The sequence below is a fragment of the Gallus gallus genome, chromosome 3 (genome assembly GCF_016699485.2).
Source record: "Gallus gallus isolate bGalGal1 chromosome 3, bGalGal1.mat.broiler.GRCg7b, whole genome shotgun sequence".
NCBI lineage: Eukaryota > Metazoa > Chordata > Aves > Galliformes > Phasianidae > Gallus > Gallus gallus.
The window spans coordinates 87,822,861-87,843,760 of NC_052534.1; the positions used below are offsets into that span (position 1 = coordinate 87,822,861).

Below are 20,900 nucleotides of genomic sequence, written 5' to 3' on the forward strand. Positions count from 1 at the left end.
AAGCTTTAGTTCTACACCAGTTGCATCTTACATGCAGCTGCTCATTAAATTGCTTCACAGTCTTCAGCGGCGCAGATCCTCTTATTTACTGATAGAAACAACAGCACAAAGCAACAGTTTTGTTTCTGGTTTCTTTTTACCTGATGAACTTCTATACTGTATTAAGGATCATTCAATACCTTAAATCACCACTTCTGCTCATTTCTTGGTCAGTTCTTTCTCTCCAGAGTAGCCATCAAACCTGACATGCTGTGAAGGTTTTGAGATGAACAACTGATGTTCCGAACCTTCCCTGGCCCCTAACATACATAAGTATTTGATAACTACTAAGAACAGTGACAAGATTAGGCAAAGAAGCGTGGAACAGAAGTATTCAGCAACACCAACACCTACCTGTGATACTGATTCATTATTCCTTCTGCACTTATTTAAAGCATTCCTCCTTACCTTTAAATATGCCACAAATGTTCTCTTACTAGACTTACCTTTTATTAGTAGCGCAGTTCATGCCTGCCAACTTCGTTATCAGTTTCTCCCTTCCCTCCTCCTTATCCCTTACTATCCACAGCTATTTCTGTCTCACCAGACACAGCTCTACCAAGGTCTGCAGAAGTGCTACAGCACCACCATTAGACCCAGCTGATGCAGCACTTGCTTTTAGCTTGTACGAGGTAAAAACCAAGCATCTCCTCGCTTACAGAGCCAAATCCCCCTCACCAGGGCCAAGCACATTTTTGTCTCTTAGGCTGCCTGTGTTTTGAAAGCCCTAAAGAAGTTATTTCTGGAATCATTTCTCTCTTCTCCCTTTCCATCTCTAGTTCAGAACAGCGAATCAACACTTAAGTTTAGATATAAGGAAAAAATCTTTGACAGTGAGGGTGGTGAGGCAGTGGAACAGGTCACCTCATCTTATGGTGATTGCCCCATCCCTGGAGACTTTCAAGGCGAGGCCAGATCAGGCCCTGGGCAAGCAGATCTAGCTGTGGTGTCCCTGTTCGCCACAGAGAATAGATGGCCCTCAGAGGCTTCTTCCAACCAATTCTATCAATTATAAATAAACTGTAAAGACTAAGATCCAATCATTTCTGTAGCACAAGAACTACAAGGTGGAACACCTTTAGTACCTGCACACAGGCATTTCATTTGGACGGATAAAGGTTATAGAACCAGCATTAGGAAGACAATCCATCACTGGCTAAGAAAAATAGTGTTTTTCTACACGTATAAACACACACAGTCGATTTGAACATAGTGATGAAACTTTCTTAGGTTTATTACCCGCCAAGGACAACGCAAATTAAGTGCTCTTTGCCTCCAAGTACCTTCACAAACTTGCATCAAGTCCCAACACCTCGCAAACCAACCAACCCACCATGGGAAGCGTGTTTTTTATTCTCAGCTACAATTCAGCCCCTCAGGAAGTTCTGGTTTGTTTGCTTATTTTTAAAGTCCCTTTTGTCAAACAACATTCATTAGGAAACAGCCTGCCAGATTCTTGCTTAGCCCCCATAGGGTGGTGCCTTCCCTCCTCACCTCTCCATGCCTTAAAACCTGAGGAGGGCTCATCTTACACAGCTCTGAGCCACACCAGATGGATGCTCTCTTAGTCCAAGCACTCCTTATCTGCTTCGTGCAGCTACAGAGCAGCTCTGCTCTCCCACAGGTACCTTAATTCCTACCAGTGAGGAGAGCAGCCCCATTCTCCTGGTACCAGGAACATGAACACAAGCTGTGTCACATCCTGCACTGCACGCCGTCAGAGCGCACCAGGAACGCCTCTCTCACTGCAAGAAGCCCTTACAAACACAGAACTCAGCACCACCGCAGCTCAGCTTTGGATCTCCAGCCAGAAAAGGACCTGACAGCACCACTGCTACCGGCCACACAGGGTGCTTCAGGCATAGCAGCGCTGGACCTAGCTTTTCAGCCTTAATCCTTGACGCCGCCCTAACAGGCCCCAGCAGGCCCCAGCAGCCTCGCCTCAGCTACCTCTGCGGGCTCCTCCGCGCAGCCCAGCCGCGAGTTCAGCGCGCGCACGCTGCTCCGCACCGCGCTCCGCCCCTCCGCCATCGCCGCGGGACAGAGCCTCGCCCCTCCCCCGCACGCCCCTCTTGTAGCCCATGGGCGGTGCCTCCCCGCCCCGGCCTCTCCCTCCTGTCCCGAGGCGGGGCCGCTGTGCGCTCCCCGGCCCGCAGGGGGAGCGACGGGCCGCTCCGATGTCCTCCTGCTGCCTCCGGGGTGCCTGCCCGCTGCTCGCCGAAACCGCACGTTGCTCCGGCTTCTCTGCTGGGCCCGAGGATTGCTTGGGGATGAGGCGTGGTGGGATGGATTCTCCACGAGACCTCGCTGAGAGAGATCTCGTCACACTGGAAGGCTTGCAGCCACTCACCGCATGCAGTTTAACACGAGTGAACGCTGGATTCTGTGCCTGGCACAGAACAGCCGCAGATATTCATACAGTCTGGGAGCAGAGAGGCTGGAGAGCCGCCCCATGGAAAGAGATCGGTGATTCCGGTTGACGACGAGTTGGCCATGAGCCAGCAGTGTGCCCTGGCAGCCCAAAGGGCCAACGCGCCCTGCGGTGCCCTTATTACAGGACCTGCTGCATGGACTGATAGCGTTGTCCTTGGCCACTCACCCCTGACTGAGGAGAAAATCAAGTATTTTTTTCCCCCCGGCATTCACTCATAGCTAAAAGGATCTATCTTTACAAACTTAACATTACTGCCCAAATGTACCACCCTGTCTCTTGAAAGGCAAAATAATTCATAACTTGGTTGCTGGGGTTTACATTTTCTGTGGAACGTTATCAAAATATTTGTGTGGTAATTAATTTCTATCCCATTGGAAAGGAAATAATCAGAAAGACGAGATTATTTTCAAGATATTGAGGAAATAATGTGAAGAGTATCTGAAAGTTGGAAGTTTGAATTTTCAAGATGCATCCCAACCCGCAGCTCATCCTGGTACTATCTGCTTGTGAAGAGACTTTGCTGTGTGCAGGTGAATGGAAAATGAGAATGACAGTTCCAAGGTCAGCTTGGATGCTACACGATAGCCTCTGGTCTGGAGACTGAGTGAGTAAAGGGTTTCGTGGTTTTGCCCCAAGGTACAACCAAAGTTTCAGAACTATGGCAATTATTTGACTGTGTCAGCATTAATATACATGAATGCCGAGGCCTGCCCCTCCGTGATGGTTATCTCTGTCCTGCACAGCACAGCTCAAAGCTTGCTCAGCCTTTTCTGGAAAAAGAAATTGGTTTTGTATTGTATTCCTCTTCGTAGTTGGTGTGGTATTTCTATTGCAGCAGATCATTTAGGGATGTTGGAAATGCATTTTAAAGACTGAATGGGAGTTGAATTTATTTTACAATTTCCAAATATGCTTTTCAGAGCTGGTATTAAAATGAGAATGATATATTTTTTCTACAGAACATGACAGAGTGCTCTTTCTGGAGAATAAATGTCCTTGTTATCAAACGAGCTTACTGAAAAATATCAGATAAGAAATTCCTTCTCTGAAAAAATGTTGGCTTTTCAGAACTTCTTTAATCATAAAAAATCGATGGAAGTCTGGGTGCGAGCTGCTAGAACTGGTCTGACAGCACCCCACTCCTCTGTTTTTGGTCTGATAACGTTTGGTAACCACGCTGGCATGGTGACGTCCTGTTGTTTAACTGTGCTATTTTGCAGCAGTTGCTGTAAAAGCCCATCTGAGTCAGAGGCTAATCTAACAACTCTACCAGATGAAGTATCATGTGAAGTCCAGCCAAAAGAAAGTCTTCTCTTTCTGTGACTTCCACACACCCGATGACTCTCCCTTCCCATGCAGTCACTTCTACCTTCTCTATCTCTTCCTCTCCTCTCCATCTCCCATGGTATTGAATTCCTCTGGGATGTAGGGACCTGGCTTTAAACTAGCCAGAGGTGAAGGTAAAATACTACACCGTATTTTCCAACCCACAAATAGGGCTCAAATGGGTTCAAAGGATTCAGAGTTCAAACCTCTGTGCAAATGTATCAGGAGATGTGAGCCAGCATCCTTGAAAGCCAAGGCAAGCTTTTATAGGAGCAGTGACCTAAGTGATAAATAGGACATGACTGTGAATCCCCCCATCAGTCCATTTCCTTCCCTTTGCCCAGAGGTAAGCAGCTCAGTGCAACAAAACGTGGAACTGAAGTGCCAGCTTCTTTGTGATGTTTCCCTCCAGTTATTTCAGATGAGTGCTCCACAGGGCACACTGGCTTTTGCACAGCCCACCCTCAGACCTCACCATCGCCAAGCAGTGCTCAGGGAGCCCAGGCACCCAAGGCTGGGGAATCTGATGGTCACCCTACACTTACCTGGCACAAGCATTACCTGGTGTGGATATGCCATCTTCACCTTCCCCTCCTGCCTTGTACCTGAATGTGTCGGTTGTCCGCGTTTGCCCCCCCGGTTTCTGAAGGCAGGGCAGACTGGGGAAACTTAATGCCTGTGTCTGGGCAGAGGCAGGGAGCGAGGCACCGAGAGGAGGGGTCATTTTAAAGAGCACCCGAGCTCAGGCTGCGGTCTCTTTTGCTCACTGTGACAGCAAAGGGTCACAGTAGAAACCACAAGCTGGGACTTACCAGGTGGCCTCTGATCTTCCTCTCTTCTTTTCATCACCTTTCCTCTCTTTTGTCTTCTCATTTTTCCTAGGAAGAGGCAATTTCACTGGCAGCTTCTTGGACAGCTCTGAGACAACATATTTCTGAGGAGGGTAAGGGGTTTTTAACTCCTCACGTTGATAGCGTTTAGAAGATAGCATATTAAAGGGGGGAAGGTCGTGTGTTTGAGTGTGTTGTTTGGGGACCGCCAGCATCCTTTGGCATGAGTTGTTGTTAATCTAAAGTAAATCAGGTGAAGGCAAACAGCTATAGGAGAGAAAATTACGCAGGGCTTTCAAAGCTCAGCAACGTGGATTTGTAACAGGGTTGTTTGATTTGTTTCACTGGTTCTGAATGTCCTGTTGCTGATGTGTTTATGCACTGAACTAGCTAGTGCAATTTCTGCTGATGGAAAAGTAATTTTCAGGAAAAAACTTTGGAGAGTGGACCTTTTTTAACAAATTAAATATGTGCTTTGAATGTCACATATTTAAGTAAGCTCTACAAGGACATAGTGAGGCAATAAGCATTAAGTGATGTATTAATTAAAATGTTTAAGTTGTGGGCCTCTAAAAATATGTTGAGCTACAAACCTGTCTGCCAAAATAATACACTGCCTTGCCAGCAATAAATTTGTGGCTATTAATATGTCCAAAGACACCCAATAGTTCTGTTTTGCTTTTATTCTATGTCGACGATTATACATTGCAGGGCAGACAGCATAGTTTTACTGCAAAAAGTTGCATTCAACAACCAAGTAGACTAAAGCACCAGATGCACCTCTGATTGAACCTGTCTTAAAATGGCAAGCTGCTGGGAGGTTGCTATTCTTGGAGGTGACTCTGATAGCTCTCAACAGATGCAGCTCCTGGAATGCAGCCGGAGGGGGGGAGGCGGGGAGCAGCTGACCCCTGTGCTGGCACCCAGACATTTGGGGACTGCAGCTTACGTCAGCATGCGCTGACACTGACACTTCCAGCACACATGGCCTTCTCCCTGTCCTGCTCTGCACGCAGTCGTCACCCAGCAGAAGAAGAAAAAAATTCCTGGTACTCACAGGCAGCCACCATTCCTTTCTATAATTAAATTACCATTTCTTTATGCGCCGTGCACTTAAGGGAAAATCAATGTGCTGAGAGTTCAGATTGAAATGTGATCAAACTTGTTTTAAGTTGGTCTGAAACAATCCAGAGTGTGTTATCATGAATTAGCATTTCTTTGTGTTCTGTCTGCCATGAGCACAAAGGTCACGGAGAAAATCAGCTTGAGTGAGTTGTTTTAAAATCAATGGCTCTATCAAAGATAAATGTTATACCTGCATATGTTGGAATGCTGATCTCAGCAATTCTGTTTTAACTGTTATTGAAGCTCAGCACTTTCCTTCAATGTGTATTTGCTTACATGGATATATATTTAGATAGCTCCTTTGAGAACTGCTTAAGAGCCGCGCGTCACTTTGTGCTTGACAAAAGCCAGGCTCTTCATTTCAGCAAGAGTTGGAACTTGTCCAGAATTGATAAGCGTAATTCAAATTCAAAATATGCATGACTTTTTTTTCAGATAAAAGTTAGGCAGCATCTCTTCTCCCTCAATCTCCTGAGAATCCTAAAAATAACGTCATAACCGTTTCAAATTACAGCCAACAGAAAGCAGGGAGAGGGTCTATGAGTAGAAGATATTTGCAAATCTGACATGGGGAGTAGAATATCATCAGTCTCCTAAATTAGAAAAAGTTGAAGCAATTTGGAACAGATTTTAAATCTCCAGTCAACGTAAGATCATACCTAGAACTCACTCTTATCTTTTATGTTACTATCTCCTTAAGAATTTCCCCCGCTCTTAGTATTTCCTGGTTACACTCTGAATTCACTTACCTGTAAATCTGTATTAGTGCTGGAGTGAGGATGAACAGAAGTAGGGGCCCATATTTTTCTTATACTTCGGATCTAGAACCTAGCTCATTTCAGAATTGTACACTCATGCATACTCATTTGATGTTTATTAGGAAGAGAATTTAACTCTTTGAATGTGTTGATAATATTTACTGTTTTTGTCTCATTATTAAAAGAAAAGGAATTGTGGAATTACTTGTAGATGTATTCTTCATAGTTTGAACATCCATTGTTATGAATAAGCAGCTACATTGCCATCCAGGAGAGTACAACAGTCTATAGAGAGGCAGACTATCCTGTGCATTTTGGTTTTGTGGCCTTTATATGTATTGACAAAGGTTAGATTTGTTGCATAATCACGCAGGTATTACATTTCACAACTGCAGTGCAGCTCTAAACATTTTCAATTTATTTTTAGCGAGCTCTTGGCTGTAATATTTCATTGCAGTCATGGCACCTAAGAAGAAGAACGTGAAGAAGAACAAAGCAGCAGATATCAGTGAAATGACTATCATTGTGGAAGATGGCCCCCTCAGTAAACTAAATGGCTTGAATGGACTCTTAGATGGAGGCAATGGTTTCAGCTGCGTCTCATCTGAAGTTTCTGACCCGTCATATAGCCCAAATCTCTTGGAAGGTCTAAGCAGAATGAGACTAGAAAATTTTCTTTGTGACTTGACTATCAGTACCAAAACCAAATCTTTCAATGTTCATAAGGTGGTGATGGCTTCAATCAGTGACTACTTTCACAACATCTTAAAGAAAGATCCATCCACTCAAAGAGTAGACCTCAATGATGTATCCCCATTGGGTCTAGCTACTGTTATCACCTATGCTTACACTGGAAAGCTCACTCTCTCACTTTATACAATAGGTAGTATTATTTCCACCGCGATTTATCTTCAGATTCACACCCTTGTAAAGATGTGCTGTGATTTTCTAACCCAAGAAATCAGTGTTGAGAATTGTATGTATATTGCCAATATTGCAGAAACGTACGGACTAAAAACAACCAAGGAAGCTGCACACAAATTTATTAGAGACAACTTCATTGAATTTTCAGAAACAGATCAGTTCTTAAAACTCACTTTTGATCAGATTAATGAACTTCTTGCAGATGATGACTTGCAGTTGCCTTCTGAAATTGTTGCATTCCAGATTGCAATAAAATGGCTGGAATTTGACCAAAAAAGAGTAAAGTTTGCTGCTGATCTCTTAGGTAACATTCGTTTTGGTACTATCTCAGCTCAAGACCTCGTCAATTATGTCCAAACTGTTCCGAGAATGATGCAAGATGCAGATTGCCATAAACTCCTGGTAGATGCCATGAACTATCATTTGCTTCCCTATCATCAGAATACACTTCAGTCTAGAAGAACAAGGATTCGTGGAGGATTCAGAGTGTTAGTTACTGTTGGTGGACGCCCTGCTTTAACAGAAAAGTCTCTTAGCAGAGACATCTTGTACAGAGATCCTGAAAATGGATGGAAGAAGCTTAGTGAAATGCCCGCTAAAAGTTTTAACCAGTGCGTGACGGTGATGGATGGGTTTCTCTACGTGGCCGGTGGGGAAGACCAGAATGATGCCAGGAACCAAGCCAAGCATGCAGTCAGCAACTTCTGCAGGTAACTCGTTGTTTGTTTGTTTGTTTGTTTTTAATAGTACTTATTTACTCCTCACAGTGCAGGGAGATAGGCCAAGCTGAATTGTGACGTGCAGTGTGATCAGATCAGACACCTAGAAAGACAGGTTGGAGGAGCTATAAATGCTGTTCTTTACTGAATTTTGAATGAACAGAAAAGTGCAACTGAAACATGCAATAACTTCACCATGATGCACAATGAGAAGTGAGGTCAAAGAAATTAATAAGGGAGGTTCTAAAGTAGCACTAAAATGCATTAAGTCAGATGAGACTTTAAATTTCAAGAGCTGATGACGCCTCACAGAAAACTCTGAAAAACACTCTGATATATTATGATTCTGACTTTCTATGCACCACCAATCGTATTTTTAACATCTCTTATGCTGCATTTCATATCCTTTAGCTTTTGATTTATGAAGAACTTAGAAACAATGAAAGCTGAATGTCTCTTGTACAAGACACTCCAAACAATACCCTGCTTACAGTTCTTATCTGTAGTCATCCAAGAACTGCAGAAGTGATAGCAAATACTATCACTTGTGCATAACCTAACACGTAGTAGTCAAATGAATGGTGATGTTTTTTAAATAGCTCAGCCTAAAAGCTCGTGGCACACAATAGCTTGAAAGTTGTCATAAAAGAGTTGAAAGAACCTACCTTCTATCTGGTAACAGACTATGGACATGCAATAGCAACCCGCAGCCCAACAATTCTTCCTTTTCTATTCCCAGAAAAGAACATTCAGATAACTTCTCCCTGAAAGGTCCACAAACATAAAATTAATGAAAAGGGGAAGTTATCCAGATCATTTCTATTGTGTAATCTAATTTATCAGAAAAAAAATAAATTACATAAAGGAGATTACACTGTTGCTCTCCAAGCTTCTGCCTCTGAGGCATGCCTCAAATTCTACCAAGTTGTGTGCTTGGTGCATACCTCGGTTGTGTGGAGGAGGTGGTGAAATCCTTGTGGTCTGCTCCGCGTTCCGATCCCTCTTCTGCCATTAACCTTGGCAATGCTAATTAACATGAATATGTCTGTGAACTTGCTTTCAGAGCTACCAGTAATGATATACAACAACTAACAATTACTGTTTGCTCTCCCATAGTCTTTTCCTCATTCGCTAGTCCACTCAGCTTGCAACAGGAAAAATGTATGGATCTACTAATGTACCTTACAAAACTCCTTACCCTAAGGAACTGTAATTTTCTATTGCTACTTCAAAACTGCTTACTGAATAGTCAAGGACAGAGAATGTTATTTCAGATAGGTATAGTATTCAGAAACAAAGATGTTCTCTCCACATAAATCTTAACTGATAGAAGTGGCAGGAGGAAACACCATTTAGAAAGTACTAAAAAGGTGCTAATACAAATCACCACCTAATGCTTTTTAAAACTCTGAGTCAATTCTGATAGCCTTACAGTAGGCTTAAATTGCAAAATTTTAGAATTTCTACTGTATTTTAGAAGTATCACTTTCTGATATTGCAAAGAGGTTATTGCACAAACTCAATTTTCAGAAAAGAGTCAGATTTATTTTATTTAAATAGTACTGATTGTGAATGGCATAAACACATTTTCCTCCAGTAAAGAACTAAATTAGTTTGGAAATTTAAGCATGGATGGCAGTTTCATTCCATTGACTTTTACTGGGCTAAACAAGTAGCTAAACACAATACTGATTTAGCATTCCTCACCCACAGCAGTAGTTGGACAGATATAGGACTGTGGAATTTACCAGAGCTGCATGTGAGATGGTCACCCTCTGTTTTTAACGCTTGTAGATACGATCCTCGTTTCAACACCTGGATTCACCTGGCAAATATGAATCAGAAGCGCACCCACTTCAGCCTGAATGTATTCAATGGCCTCCTTTTTGCAGTGGGTGGTCGCAACTTGGAGGGTTGTCTCTCCTCGATGGAGTGCTACGTGCCTGCAACTAATCAGTGGCAGATGAAGGCACCCCTGGAGGTGCCCAGGTGCTGCCATGCCAGTGCTGTGGTGGATGGTAGGATCCTGGTCACGGGAGGTTACATTAATAATGCTTACTCTCGTTCAGTGTGCATGTATGACCCCAGCAATGATAGCTGGCAAGATAAGTCCAGTCTTAGCACCCCACGAGGGTGGCACTGTGCCGTGTCCCTGCTGGAGAGGGTCTATGTCATGGGTGGGTCTCAACTGGGGGGGAGAGGGGAAAGGGTCGACGTTCTCCCTGTGGAGTGTTACAGCCCTTACACAGGGCAGTGGAGTTATGTGGCACCCCTTCAAACTGGAGTTAGCACAGCCGGTGCTTCGATGCTGGATGGGAAAATTTACTTAGTGGGGGGCTGGAATGAGATAGAGAAAAAATATAAGAAGTGCATTCAGTGCTATAACCCAGATCTCAATGAGTGGACGGAGGAAGACGAGCTGCCTGAAGCCACTGTGGGAGTATCCTGTTGTACTATATCCATGCCCAACACCAAGACAAGGGAGTCCAGAGCAAGCTCAGTCTCTTCTGTACCAGTCAGTATTTAAATACTGGTCAAACCAGCAACCAGTACAAATGTTTACCAGCATAGCAGTATAATTAACCCTTTAAGTAGCATTTATGAGCTTATACAGAAAAAACAACAACAACAATTGGCTTTGCAACAGGATCAACGCTGCAAATTTGCCAGTTTTCATGACCTTTAAGACCTTTTGTGACCTTGTGAAACAACCTATTAGGGAAAAGATGAATTTTCTTAGCAGGAAGAGAGTTAAGCCATAACTGCAGAGGGAATTTCATTCTGTTCCTGACTTTGCCACTGACTCACTGTGTTATCTGTGGCAAATCCTTTACTTTCTTTGTGCCTCGGTTTCCTTACCTGTAAAATAGAGATAAATTTGCTTCAGAAGACTGTTGTGAGGCTTTTTTTAATACTGAATTTTAAATGCTTTCTGAACTCAACATGAAAGTCAAACATTGGTAGTGATAAATCTCAACAGAAATTAGAAGTGTGCCATGTCAACATAAAATTGGTCAGTTTTGTTATTTTTTAAGCTTTTTGTATTTTGAGAAACAAAAAAAAAAAAAGAAAGAAAAAAAGAAAAAAGAAAGAAAAAAACCAAAAAACCTGCCTATAGCATCTGCATACTTTACTTTTTGGAGCAGAGATATACACAGAAAATTTTTCAAAACTTTTTCTCCTTCAGAAGCTGGTAAGAGATCCCTATCTTCTGCATGAGAGCCTTTCATTCTCTTATCTGATGCTGTAACATGGATTTTAAGACCGGAATCCATGAAATATGTTAGCTTCTGTAGGCATTATGTCCAGCTCCGAGGTCTTCCTTGGGTGCTATGTTGCTTTCCTGGCCTCCATGTCTACACCATGGAGTACACAACCTCCTCCTCCTCCTCATGCCAGGGAGACTCTCCCGTTGCTCCAGACGGAAGACATGAAGGCCATCCAGCGTGTTTCCTCCTGCCCCTACTCTCCCCCACCTTTGTAGAAATGTACCTCTGGGTTGTCTTCCCCTCTGAGAAGGCCCGTGCCCATGCGAAGCCAGGAGGTGCCACAACAGGGACAAAGTCTGGAAACTGAGTTCATGCCAGGAGGCAACGAGGGCTAAATGGTATCTCAGGGTGGAGAAAGTGCATGGAGCGTCTCTCCTACTCTGTACTGTTCTGAAAAAGAAAAATTCCCTGTGAGGTGATGAACAAAGATTAAACGAAGACTGCAGGATCTGATTTTAAGCATAGGATATATGTGTGGAAAGGCATGAATCATGGGAAACTAGATGAAATCAAAGAGACTTAATAGTAACAAAGAGAGATCTTAACACTTTTCTTACCAGGTGTAGGCACAACATCACACAAACTAACATTTTTCTTGACATACCATGAAGAATCTCCTTTTGAATTCTTTGCTAGAGCCCCGGTTATGTTCTGGGGAGCTCTCAGTCACGTTCTCCCAGGGCTAGACTAATGCTGTGCTTGTTGAAGCCTGTGGAGTTTCACCAGTGAGTGAAGTCTCTGCTTAACTCAGATTAATTTCCAAGAACTCTTTTTTTTTCCTAATCTCAGCAGTCAGTGGAGGAATTAAGTATGATACCTAATCCTATTCATGTAGTCAAAGGGATATGCAGCTCACAGTCCCCAGAGGATTTGATTCTGAAGGACTGCTGTCAGTATGACATGTCTACATCCTTCTGTTTGAGAAGGAAAGAAGCAAAACTAGATAATAAAATGATTTAATATAACCAAAAGGGTAACAATTCCCTTAACAGATATGGTAATTTATCTCATTTGCAAAAGAGAAATGCTGTAAAATTGTCTATGTACAGACTTTGCTGAGACAAGCATTTAAAGGACTCTCCTACTCAGTGCTTTGTAGCTTTGTTACAACTCCTTACTGAGCATGACACAGTTTTTATTAGAGATGAAGTAATTCACGCTGTCCTTTGTGATTACACTGAATGGTATTTGGTCCTATTTTCCAGTTCTAACTCGGAATTCACATCTGCATCCTGACTTTTAATTTAAATTTAAATCCCAAATTCAGCATCTGAGTACTGCTTGCTATTAGAATACACTGCATCTCAGTGACCTGTAATCAGAGTGCCAGTCAGTTTGTTTTGGTTAATTTGATTTGCATATAGTTATCCTTTACCTTGTCTAATCCAAATGAGTAGCAATTCATACCCAGTCACAGAACAAAAGATGGAATTGTGTAACAGAGTAGGGTTTCTGTGTTTTAAATACAAAAACACTGTTCCTGCCCTCTCCAGTCAAAAACATTCTCATGGGTGAGAGCAACATTTCTCCTTTCTCAAAGTCATGATCATGTTTTCCATATGAAAATATTTAAGATGCTATTTGAAAAATCCTTCTGCTCCAATAGTTTTTGCCAAATTACGCTATAACTGTAGTTGCTTATCCATCCAGATCAAGGAAGAAACAAATTCACTTATATCTGTGTATATATGCTAGTTATTTAGTGCTTCCAGGGTACCCACTGAGAAGGTATTTAAGAATTGAATAAATAATCTTTTGGCCTCAGATAAATATGGGATAAAATTCTGTCATATAAGCATCTCTTTTTTCCCTTTAGGAATTCAGGTCCCACATGATACTAGTAGTCAGATGTTGCTGCATGCTTTCCTCCTTCGCGAACCAACACTTTCTATACTTCAATACCAATCTTCTGTTTTTGGATATAAATTTATTTGTGAATGATGGGCTAAGTGCAATGAAACTACTCTCGTACTACTTAAAGGGTTAAAAACACTGGGGGCCAAATCCTTTTCATCTTACTCACACAAAAAAAAAAGTTCCACTGACTTCACTGGGACTACTGAATAAGATGTAGAGGATTTAAAACTCTTGGCCAAATTCTGGCAGAACAATACGTATGGATGCCTGCAAAACTATCATACCCAGAGGGAAGATTGACCTCTCAGCCCTCACCGCCCTTGGCCACAGAAAGTCTATAAGGAAGTGTCCTAGGACAGGAGTCAAGCACCGCTGGCCATGTGTTTCTTCCATTGCACAAACTAGGTACACACTATAGGCAAAAAATCTTAGGTAGATCAATAAAAGGCATTGTTATCATTATGGCACTTCAGAGTGGCTTTGTATTTTCATTACTTTCTGTAAACATCTGTTTAGGTTTCAACTGCACATTGAGCCAGGATTTGGCCCTTAATATGTGACAATATCAGCTGAACTTAATATTTTTGTGATCATACCAATGTACTGAGCTAATTGTGACATTTTTATGTATGATCTCATTTTGTTAGAACTGCAAAAAGTGGTTTGTATGTTATGTGTTATGGGACGGTGTTTTCTCATTGTTCAGTACCATATTTTCAATCTCCAAATATTTAATAAGAAAACCTCAGTTGAACTTGAATTATTGTGTATCCCAGAAAGAAAATGTTAAAAGCAGTTTAGGAAGTACTGTATGCAATGATATTAAGTACAGTAGAACTTCCAACCATATTAGACACGGGTTGCTAAAATGCTACAAGGGTCTTTAACGCTATAGTAATATTGAAAGAAATAATAATGTTGTCTTCAAAGTTCCTTATGCCCATGCATATATAGTCTACAACATCCATGATTCCAAGGAATTGAAATCTGAAAATGATCTCTCTTCAGTCTGTGAGTTAAACAATTTGATAACATTTAGTTTTCTTGTTTAATAGTGTTTGTATAGATGCATGGGAGAGTGTGTTGTAAGGTTGTGAGTGAGGAGCTTACTGTTGGAAAGTGGTGCTGAAAGGGAGATTTTGTGCATAGTTCTTAACCACGATGAGACCGTGACCATTCCTGAAGTTAACCTGTAAGATCATCTATGGATGAGTCAAGAGTCCACTAAGCTTAGGTGCCAACTTCTAGCTGATCAGAGAGGGGAGTAGTCAAAATTAGCATCAACCAAAACTACAAGGTGTTAAAAAGTGTTGTGTGTTGAGCTTTTTAAATGGCAGTTCTTGCAGGAAAAAGTACGTGATTAATTAAATGACTGATGGCCATCCTTTACATTATCCTTAAGCCTAGATTCACTGATCCTACAGCTTTAACTCTTTCAAAACCCATGATGGGTTTAGGGGGACTTTTTCCCTAGTAACAAAAATGAGTTTCTAGCTGCAAAACCAGCAGTCATAAATACAGTTGTATGAGCACGTATCCCATTTTGAATACAGTGGGGCCTCTCTTATATACATATATATGTATTATGTATATTCTCATGCTCTAATGTTTGGAAAAGTAAATTACAAGAACTAAATGCATGAGTACATAATAATGAATATATATTAAAGGCCAACATGGAGGTATCAGATCAGTGTTCAGTATTACCTTTCAAATACCTACATTTACCGTACATACAAATGAAATTTTTACAGACTATATTTCCCCAGTGAAATCCTGTGTAGGCTTTGAGGTTTTCTGTGCAACACACAGGACTGGAGATGCGAGAAGATCCAGACATTGGAAAGCAGAAGATGGAGCCCCTTAGCACAGTCAGGAGATTAAGATTTTGATGCCATTTCTCAAGGATGTTTGAGGAATACATGCTGGAAGGAAATATGTGCTTCAACACACACCTTTCCATAAGCAGCCTTTGTGTTACATAACTGAAATTGGCCAACGTTTCTTATGAAAGCCAAGTCTCAGTTTTCTATTGACTCTAATTTCCATTCTCAGTTGAATAGAATTTTCAACTCACTGTAACCTGGGCTTACCCAAGCCAGGAAATATTTTTGGAGCTCTGAATCTACCTGCCTGGAGAATGCAGCTGAAGCCAATAGTCCTTCAACAGTCTCCTGACATTTTTGCAATGAATCTTCTCATCCTTTTGCCAAAGATCTGCTTTATGCAAGTAATCAAAAATATTTTCATGAACAGATTTGTACTCTGATTCCTCCATGCAGGAGGAGAATCTCATCCCTTTTTATTTTCTACTTTTTTGTCCATTGCTGAGTGATTCCCTCACAAGCAACCAAAGCAGATGCTTATTGTGCACAGATACATACAGTTCATAAAAGCTCATCTGTGAATCTAATTTTAAAAAAATCTCTTTGCTGGTGGCTGTGGTAAAGAAAAGGTCATATTCTGGAATGCCTGCTGGGAAAAAAAAGGTGAACAATGAGTCACAGGTACTCGTTTTTAAAATGTGGCACTGCTAAGAGCTCTATTCCCAGTAGTTCCCTAAAAGGCAAAGGAAAATACATGCGATTCTGTATAGTCTGAGTGAGAGATTCAGATAACATCAGATGAGGTTTGCCATGCAAAATACTAGTACGTTCATTGGTTTCTCAATGGAAATTAAATTTTCAGTAAAAATATAGACAGTAAACTTAGAAGGAATGCATCATAAATATCGGTTGGTAAGAATGGGCGCACACCCATTGAGATACACTGGGTGTTACTCTGGCTGCTGCCTTGGCAGTTTTGTTGTCAACAAGTTAAAAAGATAATTTATTTGTGTAAAGCATTTCCCTGGCTTGTAAGTGTTAGACATACTGCTATACAAATAGGTTTTCTAATTATACACTGTAAGGATGAACTGTGATAACACGTGGGAACATATTTCAACAGAAAAATCTATACATGTAATGTGAGAATGTTACTACTTAAAAATTAAAATTTGTGGTGCAGCAGTTGTTAAGTGGAATAAAACAGCATGTCAGTATTTTTCATTGTATGCTTCAAATAAAACTGTTGACACATAGGACGAATTATTTTTGCCGTCAAGTCCATTTGTATCTATGGGACTGTCTTTCTATCAGGCTTACCCCTGGCTGCAATTTAAATATCCTTTGTATTCCAAGCCCCATGCTGATCTCCTCTCCCATACCAGCTAATTGGCGTGTTTGTCGTAGGCTGGCTGTCAAACCGCGGTCATGGTGAGCTACACAGGATGACGCCGGTGCCACTTCTATCTTTGTCATTTCTTTCACAAGGAAAAAAAAAACCTTTCTTTTCAACAAAGCGTTTCACAGTCGTTTTTCATCATCCAAATGCCTAACAAGAAAAGATAACAGAGTGGATGTGTGATGAGCAATCTGACATATTTTCCTTTTCATTGTATGAGTAACGTTATAGGAAATAAAAGCATCTGAGTTTTGAGGGGAAAAAAATTAGTCACAATTCTAAAAGGCAATTAAGTTGTACCTTATGAGAGGTTTTGATGTATTAAAAAGTGTTCCCTGAGTTTTGACAACAAGAGATTGCTTCAAAGCATGATTTGCCATTCTGTGGATGTCCAAGACAGCTTGATGAGACTGCTGAACAAGAACGTGACCTGCATGCAATTTTGGGCACCACAATGTAAGAAGAACATAATCTGTTAGAGAGTATCCAAAGGGCTACAAAGATGGTGGAGGGTCTGGAGGGCAAGGTGTATGAGGAGGGGCTGAGGTCCCTCGGTGTGTTCAGCCCAGAGCAGAGGAGCTGAGGGGAGGCCTCATGGCGGCTGCAGCTCCTCACAGGGAGTGGAGGGGCAGTGATGAGCTCTGCTCTCTGTGACAGCGACAGGGCCCGAGGGAACGGCGTGGAGCTGTCAGGGGAGGGGCAGCCGGGGGTTAGGGACAGGGTCTGCACCAGAGGGCAGTGGGCATGGAACAGGCTGCCCAGGGCAGTGGGCACAGCCCCAAGCTGCCAGAGTTTAAGAAGTGTTCGCACAATGCTCTCAGACACAGGGTTTGAATTTTGGCTGATCCCATATGGATCCAGGTGTTGGACTCCATGACCCTCAGGACATTCTATGATTCTGTGAATCACACACCTCTGGAGCATCAGTGAGGTTGCTGACATCTGACAAGATATCTGCTTGCGGTTATGCTCATCTGCACATCAAGTCTGAAAGTCAGGACTCGAGTGTCTCAGTGTACCTTTCTAGTGTTATTTGACATGCTCTGGACTCCATCTGCTGTGGTTTTTCCGCAGGTCCCACATCCTAACTGCCAGCTTTAAGCAGTTGTCCCAGGTGGTGTAAGGTGTCTCAACTGACACAAGATGTTGATCCATGAGTGACCTGTAAAAGGGGATTAGTTTGCATAAATACAGGCATTTTATGCCATTTTCAACACTGCAGGGCACCCCGACTATCCTCTGCCTGGCAGTCCAGAAGTAGGTGGCCTTTCTGTTGGTATCCCAACGCATCAACAAGTCCTGGCTGCCTTGGGTAACTACAGTGTCTCAAATTTGCTGAAGCCCTTATACAAAAAGATGTGCTGAATTGTGAGTTATAATTAATATAACTCACTGTATTTACCCTACATAAATCTATTATCAAAATCTACATTAGCTCTTCTTAGCTCAAAATTTACATTAGCCTTTCTTAGCTCAGATCCTCATAAGAACACTATTCAAAAGCTAAGTATAAGCGTCATTTCCTTGAGGGGAGAGGTCTACTCAAAGTGGTGATGTCTGTCTTTGGCCTAGTGTAGTAGGATATAATGTTATCTCTCAAGGATGACCTGGCAGGTAATTTACCAGTGTAAGTACAGTGATGCAAAAGTTCTTAAGAAATAAATAGATCCCTAGAGCATGCAACTTATTTTTCATCTGGTTAATGGTGTGAAGCAGAAAGCAAAAGATTCAGGGATCATAGATGCAGAACTTCTGTCTAGCAAGCATGAAATGTTGATGTGTATCTGTAAAGCATTTCCCGATGATCCTCAGGTATTTAAAATCTTTAAAGACTTAAATCTTTCATAGTGTCAGATTTCTTTTGTCATGCGAATAATGCTGTTGCTGGAGAAAAGGACAGTGTTGCTTTGCTTGATGTAAGGAAATTGCTTTTTCATAAGCTATAGAAAGAGACTTAATATAGGATATGTTACTCACCTACTCATAGCAGAGCTTCACCATTTGGTTGTAATGGAACAACCAAGATCACAGCATCCTGAGAGGGTTTATGACCTGCTCCTGTTGTGCAGAATGGGAAGAGCAAGTCTCCCTTGACCCCTTGTCAAAGCTCATAACACACAGGTCCCCACCTCTCAGATGGAATGAGGCTGGTGTGGTATTGATGTGCCCAGGCCATAAAATGTGCTACTGCCATGTCTCACCTCTAGACGAGTTCTTCCTGAAGCCAAAGAGGGGATCAAGGAAGAAATGGTAACTTTCCAATTCAGTCCTCTACAGCAACACGCTATCCTTGATCTGTTGAGAGCAGACAGTGAAATGATCATCTGCGGCTTGTCTGTGAAAAAACCCAACACCATATATATATATAAACTAACAGAGTATCACTACAACTTAGAACCTGTCTCTGATCTGGCAAACCCTTCCTGCTCTGGCTGGAATTTTCAATGTAGCCCATGTAGCTGGAGTGGAAATAATAATGTTAAGTGGTGTTTAAGGGTAAAAAAAAGTAAAGAATTATGTAAATGATTGCTGGGAGCGAAAGTAGAACAGATAAAAAATCGGGGGTGTTTTCAAAATACAGGAGTCAAGCCACGAATCTATGTGGTAAAAAAACCTGCTAAAAAGTATTTGTAAATAAACCACGGTGTAAAAGGCAAAGATTTGAAGCAGGTCTTGCCAAATGCATTATTTGGCAGCATCATTAAATTAAAAAGAAAAAGAAAAATCAGAGTAAAGTAAACATTGGCTGCGTTCTTTCTTATTGCATTTGCCTTGTTACTTAAGGGTCCCAAAACACACATTTTTCTGTATCCAGATACATTTCAGAGATGATTATGCCATCGTTTTCCTTCAAAACCAATGAAATACTATGAGTGAAATATTCACTTAGGGAAAGCTGTTTTCCCCTAAATTATCCAAAATGTACCTGTAGGACTTGCACGCATTTATGGTGTCTGTTATGCCAATGTGTAGAGGTCTATAAATCGATATGTTTTTTTCTTTCTGCAAAATGCTCTCAAGATAAATAAAACCCAAACCTATGGCATTGCACTGTGTCTCATCTGAAGGACATTGCGTATCCTTAAGCAGAATCCCCATGTTGCAACGTGAACACAGCCATGAAGACCCATAGGAAATGGGAAAGACTGCTTTTATCTTCTGCCATTTATGTATGGGATTATTCTGAGGCAAATAGTGAATTTGTTGAAGGTACTTATCACAGAATCACAGAATTGCAAGACCTCAAGAGATAATCAAGTCCAACTCCCCTGCTGAAGCAGGTTCCCTACAATAGGTCACACAGGTAGGTGTCCAGATGGGTCTTGAATATCTCCATAGAAGGAGACTCTACAATCTCTCTGGGCAACCTGCTCCAGTGCTCTGCCACCCTTACCATAAGGAAGATCTTCTACATATCAGTATGGAACATCCTGTGTTCAAGTGTTATGCCTTTGCTCTTTATCCTATTGCTACACACCACTGAGAAGAGCCTGGCCTCATCCGTTTGCCTCCCATCTCCCTTTAGATATTTATAAATATTAATCAGACTCCTCCTCTGTCTTCCCCAGGCTGAACAGACCCAGGTTACTCACCCTTTCCTCATAAGAGAGATGCCCCAGGCCCTTAACCATCTTTGTCACCCTCTGCTGGACTTCCTCTATGTCCCTGTCTTTCTGGAACTGGGGAGCCCAGAGCTGGACACATTACTCCAGATGAGGCCTCACAAAGGCAGAGTAGAGGGGCAGAATCACCTCCCTCGACCTGCTGGCCGCATTCCTTTTAATGCACCCCAGGATCCCATTGGCCTTCTTGGCCACCAGGGCACACTGCTGGCTCATGGCCAACCTGTCGTCCACTGGGACCTCCAAGCCCTTTTCCACAGAGCTCCTTTCCAGCAGATCAGCCCCTAACCCGTACCGATGCATGAGGTTATTCCTTATAATTTATCTCACCAAAAAGAAAAAAATCAGAGTAGTGTCGCCTTCTGTAATATCACCCAGAGCAGACAAAGAACAAATAACAGAATCATAGGGTCGTGGAATGATTAAGGTTGGAAAAGACCTCCGAGATCATCTAGTCCAGCTGGCAGCCCATCACCACCATGCCCACTGTGTCCCTCAGCGCCACATCCGATCTGCTATCTTTTAAACGAAGACGATTGTACAGTGAACATCTTTGATAAGGCAGCGCTCCAGAATAGCATCGACCCCTTCGGCTTCTCGTAGCCGAGGCTGATGTCAGCGGTGCGCTGCTCACTCCAGCGAGCTGAAGTCCAACTTGAGGAGGAAGCCGGACCGCTCATCTTGCCGCGCCGCGCCATGGCGGCTCCGGGACGCAGGAGGGCAGCAGCAGGAAGGACACGAGCCGGAGCGCTCGGGAGGAGCCCAGCAGGG

The 20,900-nt window shown here is 42.3% G+C and overlaps 2 protein-coding genes and 2 long non-coding RNA genes across 4 annotated transcripts in view; 1 reads left to right on the top strand and 3 right to left on the bottom strand.

Annotated features, from left to right (window-relative positions):
- LOC421892 (transcription elongation factor B polypeptide 3-like) overlaps positions 1 to 2,087 on the bottom strand; it is a 34,288-nt gene extending 32,201 nt beyond the window's left edge. The window contains exon 1 of the mRNA XM_046939749.1: positions 1,990 to 2,087. Coding sequence (XP_046795705.1) covers positions 1,990 to 2,070 — 81 coding nt within the window. The 5' untranslated portion in view covers positions 2,071 to 2,087. The remainder of the gene's footprint in view (positions 1 to 1,989) is intronic.
- A 2,463-nt stretch (positions 2,088 to 4,550) lies between these two features.
- KLHL31 (kelch like family member 31) lies at positions 4,551 to 16,373 on the top strand. The gene is made up of 3 exons (XM_419909.8): positions 4,551 to 4,742; positions 6,940 to 8,146; positions 9,950 to 16,373. Exons 2-3 carry the CDS (start codon positions 6,972 to 6,974, stop codon positions 10,680 to 10,682), a joined length of 1,908 nt encoding a protein of 635 aa, XP_419909.2. The 5' UTR covers positions 4,551 to 4,742; positions 6,940 to 6,971; the 3' UTR covers positions 10,683 to 16,373.
- Positions 8,134 to 10,855, bottom strand: LOC121110163. Its single transcript, XR_005858142.2, has 4 exons — positions 10,836 to 10,855; positions 9,100 to 9,181; positions 8,821 to 8,919; positions 8,134 to 8,258 (listed from the first exon to the last, which is right to left on the bottom strand). It is a non-coding gene; the product is annotated as an uncharacterized LOC121110163 (long non-coding RNA).
- Positions 11,704 to 20,836, bottom strand: LOC121110162. The gene is made up of 3 exons (XR_005858141.2): positions 18,708 to 20,836; positions 17,526 to 17,668; positions 11,704 to 16,936 (listed from the first exon to the last, which is right to left on the bottom strand). It is a non-coding gene; the product is annotated as an uncharacterized LOC121110162 (long non-coding RNA).
- Between the last annotated feature and the right edge of the window lie 64 nt (positions 20,837 to 20,900).

Excerpts from the sequence above, each read along its gene's own strand:
- KLHL31 (XM_419909.8), top strand. The coding sequence starts at position 6,972 with ATGGCACCTAAGAAGAAGAACGTGAAGAAGAACAAAGCAGCAGATATC. Across the intron at positions 8,147-9,949 it reads GCAGTCAGCAACTTCTGCAG|ATACGATCCTCGTTTCAACA; the intron begins GTAACTCGTTGT and ends TAACGCTTGTAG.